The sequence below is a fragment of the Theropithecus gelada genome, chromosome 6, assembly GCF_003255815.1.
Source record: "Theropithecus gelada isolate Dixy chromosome 6, Tgel_1.0, whole genome shotgun sequence".
NCBI classification, from domain to species: domain Eukaryota; kingdom Metazoa; phylum Chordata; class Mammalia; order Primates; family Cercopithecidae; genus Theropithecus; species Theropithecus gelada.
The window spans coordinates 103,224,793-103,244,135 of NC_037673.1; the positions used below are offsets into that span (position 1 = coordinate 103,224,793).

The following is a 19,343-nucleotide window of genomic DNA, read 5'->3' on the forward strand; positions in this document are numbered from 1 at the left end:
GAACAACCAGAGGAATTTAAGTGACATTATGATTATTATTATTATTATTATTATTATTATTTTGAGATGGAATCTCGCTCTGTCGCCCAGGCTGGAGTGCAGTGGCACGATCTTGGCTCACTGCAAGCTCCACCTTCCGGGTTTACACCATTCTCCTGCCTCAGCCTCACGAGTAGCTGGGACTACAGGCGCCCGCCACCACGCCTGGCTGATTTCTTTTTGTATTTTTAGTAGAGATGGGGTTTCATCATGTTAGCCAGGATGGTCTCGATCTCCTGACCTCGTGATCCACCCGCCTCAGCCTCCCAGTAAGTGACATGATTCTTAACAAAGGCATGAGTCTTTGAAGGAAGAGAACACTTGTCTGTATATGTTGCTCATCTGAAAAGAAGACTAGAGACAAGGATGTGTTTTTAAATATACAGAAAGTCTGGTTGCACTGACCAGATAGAAAGGACTAGATGATGAATGGTATTAAAATGGAATTTTTTGACCTGGAGAACTATATACTTAGTATACTTTAAATGTGAATGGGATTTTGTAAATAATCTAACCTAATCCATGGAAGTCAGTTCCCTCAAAATTCTCCATAAAAAAGGGTTCCTAGGTCTAATAAATTTGGTGATCACTGTATATTGTACCACTCACTTTGAAGAATTAACAATACACAGTATCATATTTAAGGCATCAGAAAGTTTTTCAGGAAAAAAAAATAACTTTAACAAAATTTAGCAAACTTAAACAGAAATTATAACATCTTAATAATTTTCTTGTTCCTTGAAACTATCTTTGGATCCTCAATCAGCCTAAACCCCTCTCTTACATTTGAGAAAACAGACTCACTTATATGACTGGCCCTAGATCTGATTAGAGTTGGGCAGTGGCAGAAATGAGACTTAACCCAGTCTACGGCATGTCTTATATTCTGTTGATGCCAATGAAATAAAGCTGGAAATTAAGAAACAGGGTGTTTTCCATTCTTTGTCTTGGAGTTGTTGATTTTTCGTATTACATCCATTAAAAGAAAGAAAAGTAATTAAATGTGAGAGAAGTCTTGACTGAAAAATATAAACCACATTCTTTGATTTGCTGACCACAGTTAAACCTGCAAAAGCACTAGAAAAATATAAGAGTACTAGATAGAGATAAAATAATACTGTACAACACCAGAAATATAAATGGTAAATTGACCTCTGCCCCTGTTGCACTTAAAGGACTGACTGCATAAATTTTCTCTTTGTTTTGAACTATTCCACATATTCTACAGTACTGTTCATCAATGAAATACACCCTGGTTTTGGCCAGTGGTTGTTTCTGCCTATTTTGCATCACTACCTAACTTCCTTAGGCTAAAAAACCAACAACAACAACAAACTCTGAAGAACTCCTCTTTCCTTATCTCATGCAGTCCTGGAGCTGTTGGTCAAAGTACTCTCTATTCTTTCCAAAGCACAGGCATATAAGCCAATCAAATTCCTTCTCCCAGGAACTTGTATCCTGAGCAGGGTGACACAAGGAATTGAAAAATGTTAGAGCTAAGAAAATCGAATGGCTGAGTCTTGATGAAACTATCTACGTGTTTCTATATTTAAGATCCCCAGCACTGTCTTGGTTCCTGTCCATCCTGAGGTCTTCAGGTAAAATAACCAAACTCTGGGAGGAAAAAGTCCGTCTCTTTTTGTTTGTTGGTATTTGACACAGGGTCTCATTCGTTGCCCAGGCTGGAGTGCAGTGGTGCAATCATGGCTCGCACCAACGTATAGGCATGGCCAACATGCCTGGCTATTTTTAAACTTTTCTCACAGATGGGGTCTTACATTGCTGCCCAGGCTGGGCTCAAGTGACTCTCCTCTCCTGCCTTGGCTTCCTAAAGCACTGGGATTACAAGGTGTGAGCCAACATGATTGGCTCTTTTTGTTTAAGTTAGCTAAAGTTGATAAAAATGTTGTTTATAAATGGAGAACCTTAATGAATATAATACTCATCTGTGGTGTACTTTGCAAATGGATGGGGTATTATCAAATGTTCATAATTATTACAGGGGTCATACATTTGGCAATGAATTATTCCAGAGTGTAGACACAGAAATGAAAAGTAATATTAATTTAGGTGTGATGGGTTAAAAAAAAAAAAAGCTCTTAAAATCATCTACAAACAAGGCTTGCCAAAATTTTAAAAATATAGATTGGGTGATACTAACTTTGGGCAACTTATTGATTAACCTGTTTCTGATGATAGAATTATTCTATCTTCTGTCTCCGTGGTATAATTTTATCAGTGAAGTGACAAACCATGCTTTCCAGTGATGCCTTGAAGTGACTTGGAATGTACAGTAAAATACAGATTTCCTCAAATGAACTGCCAAAACCATTAATCTTTATCTAAGGACCCATAATAGTGTGTTCTCTGTAGCAGGTGGGGGAGAGAGAGAAAATGTCTTCCAGAAAGCACTTTGGCAGTCAATCTGGTTGATAATAAAACTTGATGAAACATCTGTGATTAATATTAATTCTGATTCTCTCTTTAATGGATAATTGTGAAAAAGATAATTTATCCCATTTCATATAGACTACAGCTAAGTTTTTCTTTTTTAGAAAAAGAACATTTCTCCATGTTTCTCAGGTATGAGACTACAGGGGAAAAAAACCAGGTGCATAAAACCTGCCAACAGACAGGCAATTTTCTAGTTAACCCTCAAAAATATTTTGTACACATTCAACTGACCACTACAGATTTGGATGTGACCCCAAAATGATTCTCTAAGTGAGTAGACTGATTATTTCTTCATCTTCACCACTGTAGAACACTCTAAATGAACCTCAGTGAACTGAATTAATACTTTTTGAACTCGATTAATATATTTGGCCATATTTGATTCTGCAAAGATGGTAAGAAAAATGCCCTTGTGAGTAAATGACAGTGAGCTATTTCTGACCACCAGTGTATTTCAAACTAGTTGATGATAGAAACTATTTTTGACACATGCAAATGTATAATTCAAAATACCCATAAAAATTTGTCATGGAAGCTACCATTAATTTTGACAGAAACTAGGAAAGTAACTAATTGCCTTTCAAATATCAATATTAAGAAAACCATTTATTAAACTAGCACTTCAACTCATTTACACATGGAAAACTTGAAGCATGGGTTGAAGTCTCCTGCCCAACTCTCCACACCTAATGAATGGTGGAGCCAAAACCCAGGCCTGCTCATTCTCATCTCATCTATCTTTTTAAACTTAATAATACTTTTAAAAGGAACCTATGAAATGATAGACTTATTTTCTAAGAATCAGGGCATATTATATGGGTAAAACAAATGACTGTTGTCTAACCCAATACAGAAGTGGTAAATAGTGATTAAGTACAGATCACTGTTGACCTTTAACATAACCAAATCATTGCTCTATTTAAATTGATTCCGTTTTCATCAGACTCTAACTGACATCAGGGAGAGCAAAACAAACTGACAAGCACAAAAGGTCACAGACAATAGGCACTCACTTCTTCAGTGTACCTTCCAAAAACCTCATGTTATATAAATAGAATATTACAGGAACTATTCATTATTCTTTTCTTTCTCTCCAGGTACACATTTTCCTTCTAAAATGTTGGTCCAAAATGAATATTTCTTATCACTTGATACCTTGCCTGTTTCTATTTTTATGTGGCTTTCTGATTCTTCTTCTAACACAGCTTACCACTTTGAAAAAGAAATTTATTTTATGATAAAGAATTTTAATTGTACAAAAAATACAAAAACTCTAAAGGGTTCTATGGTTTTTATTTGCATCAGCAAGGTCAAATTGTGTCTAATTTATGGGTAAAGCAATGAGAGACAATTTACTTGGTCAGGCAGAAGGAAGGATTTGTTATGACCATTGTGAATTAGATGACTCCCAGAATCTTAGTCTATTTTAGTCTTTATCTTAGACTTAGTCTCTCCTTAACCAGAGCTCCCTGGATTATACCAACATTCACATCACAAAGACTGCTGTTTCTCAAGGCTGATGGTACTGTTGACATGACCCTTCCACTTAATCAAATCCTCTAGTACCCACTTCTTTCAAGTCTTGAATTCAGACCATCCATTCCTACTTTACGCCAGTGTTCCCGAACTGTGGTACAACTTGCAGGAAAAACAGCTGGAGGGCTTATTAAAAATAAATTCCTATATTGCAACCTCGTAAAATTGAATGAATCAAACTTTATGGAAGTAGGTTCCAAGAATTTGCCTTTTTACCTATCCTCTGCAGGTAGATTACTAAATTTGGGATAGCGTCTTAAGCCCTGAGATTTAAATTCTACCTTGTCCCTCAAATCAGCATGATTTTTAACTGATCCCTTCTTCAGTTAAAATCTTTAACTGATCCCTTCCTCCTGAAATAGTCTTCTCTCTCTCTCTCTTTTATGGAAAGTGCTAATCTGGTAATTCACTTTATTTCTCTTTTTGCTGTTATTCTCATGAATATATTTTTCCCACACTGGATTGTGAGCTCCTAGAGGACAAAAATCATATCGAATACTTTCTCCACAGTGTCCCCTACATTGGCCCTCTAGGTAAACATAGCTCAGTAAGCACTGATGAACTGCTTAACTAATGAGAAAATAATATGTAATACTGAAGTGTGTCCTTCTATAGCCACTGTAGATTTTCTACAAATATAATGATGCACAAGTACCAACAGCCCAAGTAGAGTTTAATAAAGGGCTTTTATAGCATTTTGAATACAAATATTTCACAAAATTGCCACAATAAATCTTCTAAAATGTACTTTAATAATAAACTAACACATTGTATCTAAAGGTCAGAAATTCTGTTATTTGATTAAACTAATAATCTAGCAAATGTTATTGATTTAGCAATTCCACTTAATATAAATATCATAAAAACTTATAGAAAAATCTCTACACCTATTGCAAAGGAACTAAAGGCAATCAAAAAAAAAAAAAGAGAAACTCAAGTAAAGGATATTAATCTCTCTGAGATTAGAATCATTTCTGCATAAGTACCAGTACTATTTATAGAATAAGCTTTTGAACATTGCTTTTCACACGTGGATAAGAGCTAAGGGCATGAACTTTGAAGTCAGAATGCCTTTGCTCAAATCTGGACTCAACTGTACATGAACAGTGTGATTCTAAACAAGTGATTTGACCTGTTTGCATTTCAGTTTTTCTCATCTGTAAAATTGGAACAGTAACAGTGCCTAACACATACCTGTGATAAAGTACGGATGAGATAATATATATATAAACACATGGAATGGATAAGTGCTTACTACATGCTAGCTATTAATATATACCCAGCAAGCACGTAGTCATAAAACAAATGATTTCAATGTATTTGTATACTACTTCTCCCTATTGCCTGTTACATATGTTCAAAACTCTTCAGACCAGAATTAATGGCCCTTCATAATCTGACCCAATCTATCCAGTTTTTATTTTCCAAATACTCTCCATTCTATTCAGACCTGTCTTTTCATTGATTCCTGAGTTTATGCTGTTCTGATTCCTTATCAGGAGAGGGGAGGCCGGTAAGAGAAGAAATCCATGTAAGCGGTGTGAAGCTTGTTTTTTGGAGGGCTGCTGGGTGGGCTCCCTGACTCTGGTAATCACCCTCATGAACCAGTGCCAAGACCCCTTCTGTGTAAAATCTGGGTGCTGTACATGGCTGCTACAATTCCTGAACTTCATTCAAAAGGATTTCAAATGTTATAAATTCTCAAAGTGTCTTTCCCCTTATGGGAGCTCTACTCATCTTTCTTGTACAAAGATGTATAGTAACTGCAAGTCTGCGAAAAACTGGTGGATTTTAAATAACAATAGCAACAGCAAGTGTAACTAATTACAATAAGTGAAACAATAATTTGCAGCTGCTGTGCTGCTTAAGGCTAGATAAGGTAAGGAATCCCCAGCATGGTGCATCATGTTAACAAGCTGCAATGTTGAGACAGTTGTTCACTAGGCTTTGCAATATATCCACCAATGCCTGCACTGTGCTATTGATTCTGTTAATGAAATTTAACCTCTGAAAAATGACTCAGGGTACTGAAGAGACATATACTTTCAATACACTTGCTAATCATTAAAAGCCTTCATCACAATTGAAACAGGAATGGTGAATGACACATTTCATTATGTCATCATGTCTGACCCCACAAACCATTCTATAGTACTCTGCTTTGTTCTATAAACCCATTAACTTCCTAGTATGTGAATTTCAGGAATAAGTTGACATGAAATTCCCCTATACATTTCACATTAGCTGTCTTGAGAACAGGGTCTACCTGAGTTCCAAGGTGAAGGTATAACTTAGATAACGACTTGCCACTGATGCTTGAAATCTGTCTCCTTTTAACGTCTTTTAAAATATTTATTATGAAATAAGTGAATAAAGACTCTAGGCTTGGGGTCAAACTGCATGGGTTCAAATCCTGACCCCAGTACTAACTACATGATCTCAGGCAAGTCACGTAACCTCTCTGAGCCTCAGTTTCCTCATCTACATGATAGATAATGATACTACTGGCCTCACAGATGAGGATTCAACAATTTAAAACAGATACAGTGCTAGGTACAGTGCCTGCCACATAGTACCTGCAATACATGCTAAATCACTCTAATTACGACTATCAGAACAAGTGTTATGGGAGGAGTTATTAGTCAAAGTATGAGTAAACTTTTAGCAAAAGGCTGAACTAAACTTCATTTAAATCATCGCAGTATTCATCATATTGCTTCAAAACTGACTGAACTGAACTGCCCCTACTGTATATAGTAAGACCTCTAAGCAATATATCAAAAGTAAAACATTTCCCTGTTCACATTTTTAGCCTCTAATTTATTCTCCTTGCTTACTTAGATTTGCCCATTAAAAATTCCACCTAAAATGAAGCAAGTATTTCTGAAATCAAGGTTGAGGATCAATAGAAACTGTTAAAGCAAAACATACAGTAAAACTTAATTCAGATTTTAGTCAGAATTTGTAACAATTTACTGTAGGAGAAAATGAACTTTTAAAAATGTCTTTCAAAAAAAAATTCAGGCAGGCCGGGCGCCATGGCTCACGCCTGTAATCCCAGCACTTTGGGAGGCCGAGACGGGCGGATCACGAGGTCAGGAGATCGAGACCATCCTGGCTAACATGGTGAAACCCCGTCTCTACTAAAAAAAAAAAAAAAATACAAAAAACTAGCCGGGTGAGGTGGCGGGCGCCTGTAGTCCCAGCTACTAGGGAGGCTGAGGCAGGAGAATGGCGTAAACCCAGGAGGCGGAGCTTGCAGTGAGCTGAGATCTGGCCACTGCGCTCCAGCCTGGGTGACAGAGCGAGACTCCGTCTCAAAAAAAAAAAAAAAAAATTCAGGCAAAGCAAATTTACATTAGAAGCCTGATATTGGAGGTACTAAAAATTGGGCAAGTTAAAAATAATATACATTCTTCTTAAAAATGATTCAGAGCACATGTTAGTTGTTTTTATGGGTTTACATACAAAAGGGAATGCTAACTAAAAACTAAAACTTAGTTAACATTAATGTAGATAAAGCTAGTTGGAAATATTGTATATCTCTAAAAATAGTCAAATGAAAAGATATTATCATTCCAATTTCCAACAATAATAGACTGGCTGTTCTCCAATTCATGATATTTTGCTTTTGAGGCTCAGAATGAATTAAATTTTTTTTGTGAAGCTTTAAACTTTAAAACCAAACCCATACATAGCATATATATTAAAGTTCTGTTCCTAATGTGGATTTTATACAATCTGACTTAAAATATTCGATGGAAAAAAAGCCTGTTGCCAAAGTCCACATATTTCCCCTATTAAACAGAGGTAAGCCATATCCCCAGAAACCATATTTCAAGCCCACAGGATACTCATGAACTAAAATAATGAATGATAATGCCTCATTCTCTGCATTAATATTAAAGAAACGAGAAAATAGAAAACTTTATAGCCACTATCAGCTCTCTGGACCATAAATCTCAAGTTTTGAGAATTGCTTCCCAAAAGGGTAGGGAGCAAGGATGAGTTGTGAGGGCTTCGGAGCCTAGAGATATTTTTTAGCAAGCCAGCAAAGCACTGACACAAATTTCTACATATCTCTGGCTGTGAAAAGTCTCATTTGTGGTGATTTATATTTCCTCATAAAGAACTCTGTAGATAATATAAGCCTGCTGTGAGGCTGTATGACAACTTTCAAACCAAGAGTTACACGACCATTCGGTGAAAATAGACCAAGAATAGATGAGTGGGAAAGTCTGTAGAAATAGTATTTCTTCTGATGAAAGGCCCAAATGCTGTTCTTCCAGCATGCACGAGGTTCAGAGAGTAACCTTTCACTCTGTGTGTATATCTTGTGGATAATATTTTGGTTGTCTATTCTAGAAAGTATTATTTTTTTCCCAAAGATTGACTATGCATTTGGTGTGTGCATGCTTGTGTAATTTACAAGAAATGACACTCAGACATCATCACACTGAAATTCAGTTGCCTTAATAAGTTACTAAGGGAAACACAGAGAATAGCATGCTGACAACCCAAAGTCAATGAAGTATAAACACTGCTATTCCAAGTGTCACTGGTGTGTTATTTCCTTTTTTCCTGGCATCTGCTCTATGTAACACTGTACATACACGTGATACAGCAGCTCATTAAACTGTTTCAGTTAACTCTGAAACCACATTAGTACATTACATGTTTATAAGGCTGAGAATTACTGCTTCCCTGTGAAATTACACAATTAATCAGGTGCATTATTTCTTTGCGAGATGCAGCCACGTTTGACATTTAGGGATAAAAAGAACAATCCTTTAATTTGTTTCCATTTCACCATTTAGTCTCAGTGGGGTAAAGGAAGCAAAAGGTGACATAATTCCTCATTTTCCCTTAGGAGGTCAGAACTCTACATGCTTCCTCTGTCTTATAATAGCATTCTGAATTCTTAAAATGAGTACAAATAAAAACTATTTTGGTTTTGAAGTTCTTATCTGAGTGTCACAGTCTTTGAAAAATTCAGACAATGGGAACGGTACTTAGGAGTCTTCAGTTTCTTATGACTTTATACCATGAATTTCCATCAAGTCCCGATTATTCAGTAACTTTTAAGGCTCCCTTTGCAAACTTTCAAGATGGTCCCAATGTCAAAATCTATTAAGCAGTGATATGTGCTCCACTTTCCTTTTTCACAGACCTGGCATTAATTTCTCTGATTCTTTTAAATGAGTAGTTAAACTAGACTCAACCTTTAGTCACTTAACAGGGCATGCATTTCCTTTTAAAATCCATGCTACTTCATCAAATAATATTGTCAACAAATTTAAAAATACTTTTCAATACCCTGTGTTCCTATGAATTGCCTCCTCCACCTTTGATTTCACTCAAACTATGTGAAGTGTGCTGGGCGAAGCCATTACCAGAAGGCAGAGGGACAGGTCTAGCTCCAGCAGCAGCTGAGCTGATGTTGTGCATGCTTGCTCAGAAGGTTAAGAGGGCACCTGGCAGTAAACAACTGTTTTCATAAGAGGAAATTACAATTAACAGAATAATTTCCACAAGTCCCTAAATATCCTCTTTCATGTTCTTTATTTAACCTTCATTTAAGAGCCCTTGAAATTCATTCATGCTTTCCTAAATAATGACTAGGGACAACTTGAAACAGACACAATTCCCTAAACTCATTCTTTAAATAAAAAGGTGCATTATTGAAGCTTCACTAAAGACCTGTGGGAGTATACAAAGCGAATAGAAGGACTATTTTCAAATAGAGACCTGATATAATCCTTAAAAAATATGCTAGCTTTCAAGTGGAGAAAAATTGTTCCATTCTATTTTCAAAATAGACGGGCGGATCACGAGGTCAGGAGATCGAGACCATCCTGGCTAACACGGTGAAACCCCGTCTCTACTAAAAAATACAAAAAAACTAGCCGGGCGTGGTGGCGGGCGCCTGTAGTCCCAGCTACTCGGGAGGCTGAGGCAGGAGAATGGTGTGAACCCGGGAGGCGGAGCTTGCAGTGAGCTGAGATCCGGCCACTGCACTCCAGCCTGGGTGACAGAGCAAGACTCCGTCTCAAAAAAAAAACAAAAAACAAAAAACAAAACAAAAACTTAAAAAGAAAAACTAAATAGTTTTTGGTGACTAAGATGTACTCTGCATCTGTATCTGGGTACTTACTATTTGACTTTTGTGCCATCTTTATTCTTCTTTAAATTTTTTTATTATACTTTAAGTTCTAGGTTACATGTGCACAATGTGTAGGCTTGTTACATATGTATACATGTGCCATGTTGGTGTGCTGTACCCATTAACTCGTCATTTACATTAGGTATATCTCCTAATGCTATCCCTTCCCCTCCCCCCACCCCACTTTTCCACTTTAGAAAACGTTAAAATTTGTCAGTTTCCCAACACTGCCTTTCCACTTTTCTGTATTAATACAAGTGTGTCTTAAAATGCCATGTGCTAGTACACATACTTGAAAAACTAGAGGTGCACTAGTATTTGACCACAGTCCTACAGAACATTTCAGTTATAAACCTCTTCAATCTTAGCGAAGTTGATGCTACAGTAAATAATGCTAAAATAAGACTTCAGTAATCAAAAACATTTTTCAATAACAAAAGTAAAATGCGCACACACACTGAAGCAAATATTGAGTTTTTCATTGTAAGAAAGTACATTGTACTTACAAGTCATTTCCCCTGCAAGAGTAAAAGACAGTGAACAGTGAAAAAGATTACCTCCTGCTTTGATAATTGTGTCATTTTGACACTCTTCTATTTCAATAAGAAAAACTATGTAAAAAAGGTGATTGGTGTGAACTGTCCGGAGCAAAACAATTCTTAATGTAGATGACTAAAGTAAGGCACTGAAAAACCAGACATCAAAAGGAATGAAGAATTCCTTAGGCGTAATAACCCTAGCATAATGCTCCTTAAGAATATAGGAAATAGTCTTAAAACTTAATCTTTATGCATTTATGAAATTTTTTACTGAACTAAAATATCAATCTGGGATATTTAAGTTGCCTTAAATTTTCAAAAAATGCAAAACTTTTTGGACTTGGATTACTGAAGTTATTATTTTGGCAGTCAACTGGTTCCTTAAACAATATTTCATCAATTGAGACTCAAAAATCAGAAAAGAGCTGTGATTATTATACCCATTTTACAGAGGAAGGAAGTGAAGCTCAGTGAGGTTTGGTACAGTGCCCAAGGTCACACAGCTAGTAAGAGCACAGAAAGAGGATTCAGACCCAAAGCTACACTTACCAGAGTCTGTGCTTTCTTTAAAAAAAAACAAAAAACAAAAAACAAAAACCAACAACAACCATGTTCCACTCTCTGCTTTGATGTTATGTATTCCTAGCATATTATTTTTTAAAGTACTAAAATACTAGGGAACTGCTGCAGAGGGTGCAGTAAAACTTGTGCCCTGTAATTTATCTGCTTTTCTAAAAAAAAAAAAAAAAAAAAAAAAATTAGAAATTAAAAAAATTAATTGTTTTTTTGCCATATGTGGCTTATTATAGCATTTATCCATGCAATAAATATTTACTAACTCTTCTAGATGCTGTTTTCTACAATTTTTCATTGAAACATATAGCTTATCATCAATATTATGGCTAAGCAGATTCTCCATATTATGGAAAACTTGCACTTCAATAAAAAAACTGTATTCTAAATTCTAAACAACTCACCTGCAAATAAGGTTTTGAAACACATCGAATTGTTAAATGAGGACTTTCTTCAAATTAGTTCTGTTTTACTAGTTTTACTGAAGATACTCTTAAAAGGTTAGTCAATAACTGTATTGTACAATCAAATGATTTCTGAAGCTGATCTTGATCATTTTAATAAGATAGTTCTTAGGAAGTTAGGTTACTTTCTTTTAAAAATTATACAGTGCATATTAAAATTGCCCAATGGCTTAAGATAAGACTGCAAACTTTCAATCTAAATACGTAAAGCTGAGAATTAGCAGTTAACCACATATATTTAAGCATCTACATACTATAGATTTTAAAATGATGCCCATAGTTACACTGAATGTCCCAGTAATAACTCAGATATAACAAATGCTGGAAAAATTCTCTTTTAGTATCATTTTCAGAAAATGACGACTGTCTTCTTTATTATAGATCTCTCATTAAAACATACTAATTCCTGAATCAAGTGTGCAATCGTGATTCAGGCTGGATGGTGACTATTCAGGACATTTAAGAATTTCTTAGAAAATGCAACTTTTCTGGTTTCTGAAGTTATCTGAGTTAAAAAGATCAACCCTCTGGGAAGATACAGTTGAAATATCTTCTGGAGATGGAAAAGTATCCTTTGGAGAGGAGAAAATGCAGGAATGTGTTTAAAATTTATCTTTCTACTATCTGATTCAGGGTTCCTAGGAAGTGTTCATAAAGTAGAATTCTCTAAACAGTAGATATCAAAGTGAGTGCTATTTGTTTCTAATCTGTGTTTTAAAAATATAAAGTGTATTTTTTCAAGTATAATAGACCCAGGATTTTATCTCTTCACTTTTTCTTTATTTTTATTTTTTCTGAGACAGAGTTTCGCTCTTGTTGCCCAGGCTGGAGTGCAATGGAACGATCCCAGCTCACTGCAACCTCTGCCTCCCAGGTTCAAGCAATTCTCCTGCCTCAGCCTCCTGAGTAGCTGGGATTACAGGTATGAGCCACCATGCCCAGCTAATTTTGTATTTTTAGTAGAGATGGGGTTTCTCTATTTTGGTCAGGCTGGTCTTGAACTCCCAGCCTCAGGTGATCCATCCACCTCAGCCTCCCAAAGTGCTGGGATTAGAGGCGTGAGCCACTGCGCCCAGCCCTCTTCACTTCTTTTAGTTGCTTACTCACTTAACTTCCTCCCAGATCAGCTAGTTCTTATCTGTGTGAGCCTTTTTCAAATTACCTAACTTTTCTGTGCCTCAGTTTCTTCACCTGTAAATAAGGAAAAAGAACAGTTCTTCATAGTGTTGTTTTGAGATGGTGCCTGAAACAGAATACACGCTATATAAATTCTAGTTATCCTTACTTATTAAACATCTGCATGTGCCAAGCAATATAATACAGGGCAGAAAGCAGGAACAGCTATGAACAACCTACCATAAATATATAATGTCAGGGGTGATAAGTACCTGAGGAAAAATAAAGCAGAGTAAAAGTATAGTGAATGCAGAGAACAAGGTGTATTTTTATATAGAGAGGTCAGAGTAGCCTCTTGGATAAAGACATTTTTTGGACACAGACCTAAAGAAAGTGAAAGCAAGGAACGTGAATGCCTGGGACAATGGGAAGCCGAGGTAGTGGGACAATGAAGTTCCCAGGCCCTGATGTAGAGGTGTACTGGATAGGAGAGGGAGGAGCACGGGCGGCTGAGCAGACAGAATCAGGCAGAGGGTGGTAGCAGAGGAAGTCAGAGGCCGAGGGAATCAGGGAAAGTTCAGCCATGGAGGACCTTGCTGGCCAGGTTAGAGACTGTGGACTTTGGTCTGGGTGAGACAGGAAGTCACTGGAGAGCTCTGACTGAGCAATGCCATGAGTCGGGAAAACAGGAGCCTGCTGCACTGGTAGAGACCACAGACAATGGTGTCTTGGACAGAGCAGCTGGGAGAGAACTAGTTCAATAACCCTAATACGCCTCTCCACTCTGCATTTTCCCTAAAAATGTACCTTTAACTCTGATTTACTGAACACCTACTAAGCAAGGTATTGACCTGGACCACTGTACAGACATTATCTTTTACCCTAATGCTGCAGACCCTCAGATAAAATGTAATAAAATTAGGATATTAAAGCTCCAAGGATTTCTGAAGTCGATTATAATTATATTATTTTATAGATGGAGAGTTCAAACTCCAGAGAGATGAAATGATTTGCTCAAGATCATACAGCTAGTTAGGTCAAGAAAAGGACCTGGGACTCAGTTTTCTTTACTTTATAAAAGCATATATTCGAATCATTGTTTTATGGAATTACAAAAATAACTTATTTCAAGGACTTCCCTTTTCCCATTCTGATGTAAAAATAACAGCAAAACTTCTCTCAAACATGTTCTCATTAGGTTAATATTTAAGAGTATCATTTCTAAAGTGAGTATTTTTTAAGTTTCTAAAAGGAGTATTTAAAAAAAAACAAAAAACAAAAACAGGGTTTTGCTATGTTGCCCAGGCTGGTCTCAATTTCTTGGCTCAAACAATCCTCCTACCTCAGCCTCCCAAACAGCTGGGACTACAGGCATGTGCTACCATATCCAGCTAAAATGTGAATTTTTGAATTTTTTAAAAATTACTGTTGCCTTTAGGAAGTCTATATAAACAACTATTGCCTTAATCAATTGGCAGTTCTGCAAATCTATCATTGATATAAATACCACCAACTTTCTGTAATTACTTTAGTATGCCAATCTCTTACCAAAATAACTCCTGTAGATTAAAAACAGTATTTATCAGATTCAGAGATGGCCCCAGTCTACCTTAGCAATAATCAGCAATTATAACAACTTAATATACTATCTGTTCCCAAGGAAAGGAGAATATAGCATAGAGTTATTCTTGGGAGTTAAAATAAAGGGACTAGAACTGCAAAGGATGTTTTATTTTTAAAGTAAATTGGAAGCTTCGTTTAGGATATTTTCAACTACCACATTTTCTTAATTTTATAAAACTCAGAGACATTAAGAAAGAAAGAAATCTGGTTGAGGATAAGGCAAATGTTGATAAGAATCCTCTGACTTGTGTCCTCTCTAAGTAACGAGGTGAATAGCTTGTTATGAAATCCTTTTCTCCCCTTCCTCCAAATCTGTGTTTGTATCTCAATTTTGGCACTCCACAGTTTCCACTATACTTAAGTCTTAAGTCTACTCCTAGTACCATAAAGCAGGATGTTAGCTTTCTTTTTTCTTTCCATTTTATTTTTTATTTTTGAGATGGAGTCTCACTCTGTCGCCCAGGCTAAAGTGCAGTGGCTCAATCTCGCTCACTGCAACCTCTGCCACCCTGGTTCTAACGATTCTCCTGCCTCAGCCTCCCAAGTAGCTGGGATTACAGGCTACTGACACCGTGCCCAGCTAATTTTTTTTTTTTTTTTTTTTATAGTAGAGATGGGGTTTCACCAGATTGGCTGGGCTGCTCTTGAACTCTTGACCTCGTGATCTACCCACCTGGGCCTCCCAAAGTGCTGGGATTACAGGTGTGAGCCACCATGCCCAGCCAGCTTTCTTTTTTCTAGGAAAAGTTAGAAGAGATTTTAAGGCTATGAGGAGCTAAGATGTACTCCTGTCCTAGCAAGAACATTCTGTGAAATTGACTGGTGGGCAGTGAAGCTTGTTCCTGAGATCAGCAATAGAGTTTCTTGTAACGTAGTAAGTGTGAAGATAGCTATTTCCCAATCATCTTGTTCATTCCACACACATTAGGGAAGAGGAAAATTCAACTGAGGGCCAATTCTCCCCTAAGAATCCTTTAGTTTAATTATGACCACAGTACATTAAATGTCTGTAAGACAACCATGTTAGCTCTGCTGCTCCTGACTGCAGTGGTGGAAGAGAGGAAACCCTTTCATTGCTAAAAAGACAGGGAAGGATGCCTTTTCGGGTAGAAAACATGGCTGAAAATTCAATTTAACTGAACACCAGGCCACTGTGCTTCTTGTAAATGAACATCTTTTTGCTGCTAATTTTGTGCTATTTTACCTTTCATTAAAAAAAGTGATTCAAGTTAAACTCAGCTGAACAGCAAAAAGCTCTTCATATTTTGAAGCATTTTGGAACAATTACTTTGACGGAAGCCCTTGACAGTTAAATGACTCCGTTAAATGAATGTTATAGAAGTCACATAATGATTTTTAGTGAAATATTGAATTTAACCACAAATGAGGAAAAACCAGTCATAAGCGCTATGGCTATATTTGAATAACATCTTGCTTATGAAGCTGAATGAATTCTATAATTTTTAATAATCAGGCAATCAACTAGTTAGCTGGTGGGTATGTTTCCCATCTTGGTGCTCTCTATTCATTTTTTATTTTTGCTTTTATTGTTGTTTTTTTAATCTGAGAAGCCATTAAGAAAATTTCAAAACTAGCAAGAATTTTCTCTTAAATTGGTACAGTATTTTACAGTTAGACAATTAATGAGTTGCTGTCCCACAAGTGAAGTCCTCCTCTTTCCTTTTTCTCATTTGCTGAATGAGATTCTTTCACAAAGTAAAAAAGCAACAAAAGTCAAGAACATGCTGCCTGAGAAGTGTGAATTCAGTGTATGCCAGTGCTTCCTGCATCTGTGGGACTCAATATTCCTTTTCTTATTTTATGGATCAAATGTGAGATAGTATCAAGGCTTTTTGCATGTTTTCTCATGACTAATAACTGAAATATGTACTGAAATAATAAAACTGGTACTGTTCAATTTCCTTTTTAAATTCAATTCCAATATAAGTGAGAGTTATTTTGATGGTGAAATCTGACTTATAAAATTCTGTTTTCTGGAGAAGGAGAGGAGCTAGAAATCCCTGTAGACTCAAACCGTGTGAGTTGTGAGTGGGTAGGGACATTTGGACTGAAAAAATGAGTCAGAAAAAAAGAATGTTCTTGTTTGTCTGGCAAGCTGGGGTGAAAGTCGATGCTAAACATACTGAGTGGTATAACTTGGATCTCTACCCACTGCGTGCGGTTGCATTTCCTGATTCTTCCAAGCAGGTGAGGCACAACTGTCTCCATGTTCTCACTACTCCCTGCATTTATCTTCATCATCAGCAACTGTCGATTTATACTTTAATTGCCTATTTACATGTCTGCTCCCCAGTAAAAGGTCACTCCCTAAGAACAGGGAATATCTTTTCATCTTGCATCCCCCAACATTTCTCAGTTCAGATTAAGCTGTCCAATAAATGTATTTTTTAACTAGTAAACTTTTAACCTCTTTGGTTGGCAGTGAAAATACATGGAAAAGGCCAGATAGTTTAAATACAAATACTAAAGTCCAGATACACAACAAGCTGCTTAAAGTAGCTATTACCTATAATCTTGCTACTCAAAGCGTGGTCCACAGTTCAGTAGCAGCAGCAGCATCTGGGAGCTTCATACATCCAGAATTTCAGGCCCTGCCTTAGACCTTCTGAGTCAGAATGCATTACAAGATCCCCAGATAACGCTATGCACAGTGAAGTTTGAGAAGCATTTACCTATAACATATGATAGCAGGATGTCTGAAGAAGTGATGGGTACATAATGGAGAAGAAATAAGGTCAGGGATTCTGATTAATACAGAAGTCTACTGAGAAAGTTTTAGAGCTCCCAGGACAGAGTCACTCAATGCTCACAGGTGGGAAACTCGCTCCTACCAGTTCCCTTGGAACCCCTTCTAGACACTTCTTCACAACTCTTTCCTGTTTAAAGACAGAGCTGCTCTTAAAAATGATCTTTTCTCCTTGGTGCAAAGAGAGCATTTATCGTCAGCATGCTGACATTTCCAGGAGTTTTGGCTTCCTCCACTGAAAATGTGGATGATCGAAAGGATATTGCTGACACCTGAATAAGAAATCCAATGACTCCAAGCTATGTAAATTTAATTATTTCCTTTAATTTTTTTTCAGGAGTCTTTTTTCTTTTCCTGAGCTTTGGAGAAGTCCTGGCAATTTTCATTTAAAAGAAATACAAGTCAGCAGTGGTTCACTGAACAGGCTGACACGTAATTTCATAGGGGGAGAGGCGCTCTGTCTTTAATCTAATTTGTGCTCTCAATTCCCAGCTAATGTATCTAGGGATCCTGATGTATGCATTTACAAGGAGACATCTGTAATGCAGAGTCCAGCTCTCTGCAATTCTCTGAAACATGGGTAAAAAATTAGTCTGGGCTCTTGCAGCTGCCCTACAACACGATAAATCTCTATATACTCACAGATGTAGAAATATTCTCGGCCTGGCCTGAATTCAAATCCTAGAGAAAAGGGAGTGAAGAGCTGGAATTTTTCAGAGAACTTCAGCGGTCCATTTGGAGAGTGAGGCCGGTTACATTCCCATCTCTTGAACCCTTTGGAAGTGTGGTCGCAGGCACTGTAGCCATCAAAGTTCACCATGTAGAGGACATAGCGCTCAGTCTTATCTTCTGGGACGGAGTCCTCATAGTGAGGGCAGAAAACGTCCAGGTAGTCATTGATACAGACATCAATGTGGTAGTCACCCCTCTGGAATCTGTTAGAAAAAGAAAAAGCATGTGATAATTCATAGAGAAGGGGCTTTCTGCTTGGAATCAGTGGTTAAGCTATTCAATAATTCTGGAGCTAAAGCATCTAGTATAGTAAGTTGTTACTGAATGCCACTATGATTTGGGGCATGGTTTGAAATGCTGCAGTTCCCAATCCAAGCCACAAAAAGCCATTTTACAGAGGGATCCCATTATATTTGTTTCAAAATATCCTACAAACTAAGTGCTTTGCTTTCATTTTAAATATTATATTAAATATCACTCTTTCAAACTGTGGAACTCTATAGAGGTACTAATGTGCTGTTTTCCATGTTTCATTATTAAAAATCATATATTAAAACAAAGTTCTTCTATTTTTATAATAGTGTTTTACTTAATAACTATTTTTGAATAAATGAATGAGGAAATTAAAGAACAAATAAATGACTGAATTGTTTTTTGTTATAGTTGAGGCCATTTTCCACTTTCTATGCAAATGAGAATTAGAGCCATAAAATTGGGAGAATTCGAATCACAACATTTTACAGTTAGAAAGAAAATTCCTAAAACACTTCCATTTTAGAGAAAAATAAAAAGACATAAAGATGAAGCAGTGAGTGATGGAGCGAAACCTAGTGTGGAGACTTCGGATCCCAGTTCAGTGCTTTTCTTAGATCTGCTACGTCAGAAACTTATTTTAGTGCATCTCGCTTTCGATGCAGCATCTTTTCCATATTGAGAAAACAACTCATCTAAATCAAATGACTTTTCCCCTCATTTCTTTTAATTCTACAGGTCATGTTCTAGAGCTGGGCTGGTGAGTAATGAAAAGTAACAAGGCCACTGAAAATAGCCAAAGCCATGGCAAATTCATCCTAGTTAAAAATGCACACATGTGAATACACACCCTCCCCACCACAAACACCACACTATCTGCTTCAATTCTCATCTCACAAAAGTCTTGCTTATCTGCTTTAACTAATGTGTCTTTCCCCAGCAGTTGAACAGTATTTCCCAAAACACAGCGATGTGTGAAACAGGAGCTGTTATGCATACAACTTTCTTAGTCTAAAATCATGGTGGAAAAGCCTACAAAACTCCTTTGATTTTAGCTGGTGAGGAAATTCTTCCCTGAGCCCTTA

At 36.8% G+C, this 19,343-nt stretch overlaps 1 protein-coding gene across 1 annotated transcript in view; it reads right to left on the minus strand.

The window, feature by feature from the left end:
* The window catches only part of EFNA5 (ephrin A5), a 292,990-nt gene that overhangs the window by 32,760 nt on the left and 240,887 nt on the right, over positions 1-19,343 (minus strand). Inside the window, exon 2 of the mRNA XM_025388984.1 lies at positions 17,917-18,209. Coding sequence (XP_025244769.1) covers positions 17,917-18,209 — 293 coding nt within the window. The remainder of the gene's footprint in view (positions 1-17,916; positions 18,210-19,343) is intronic.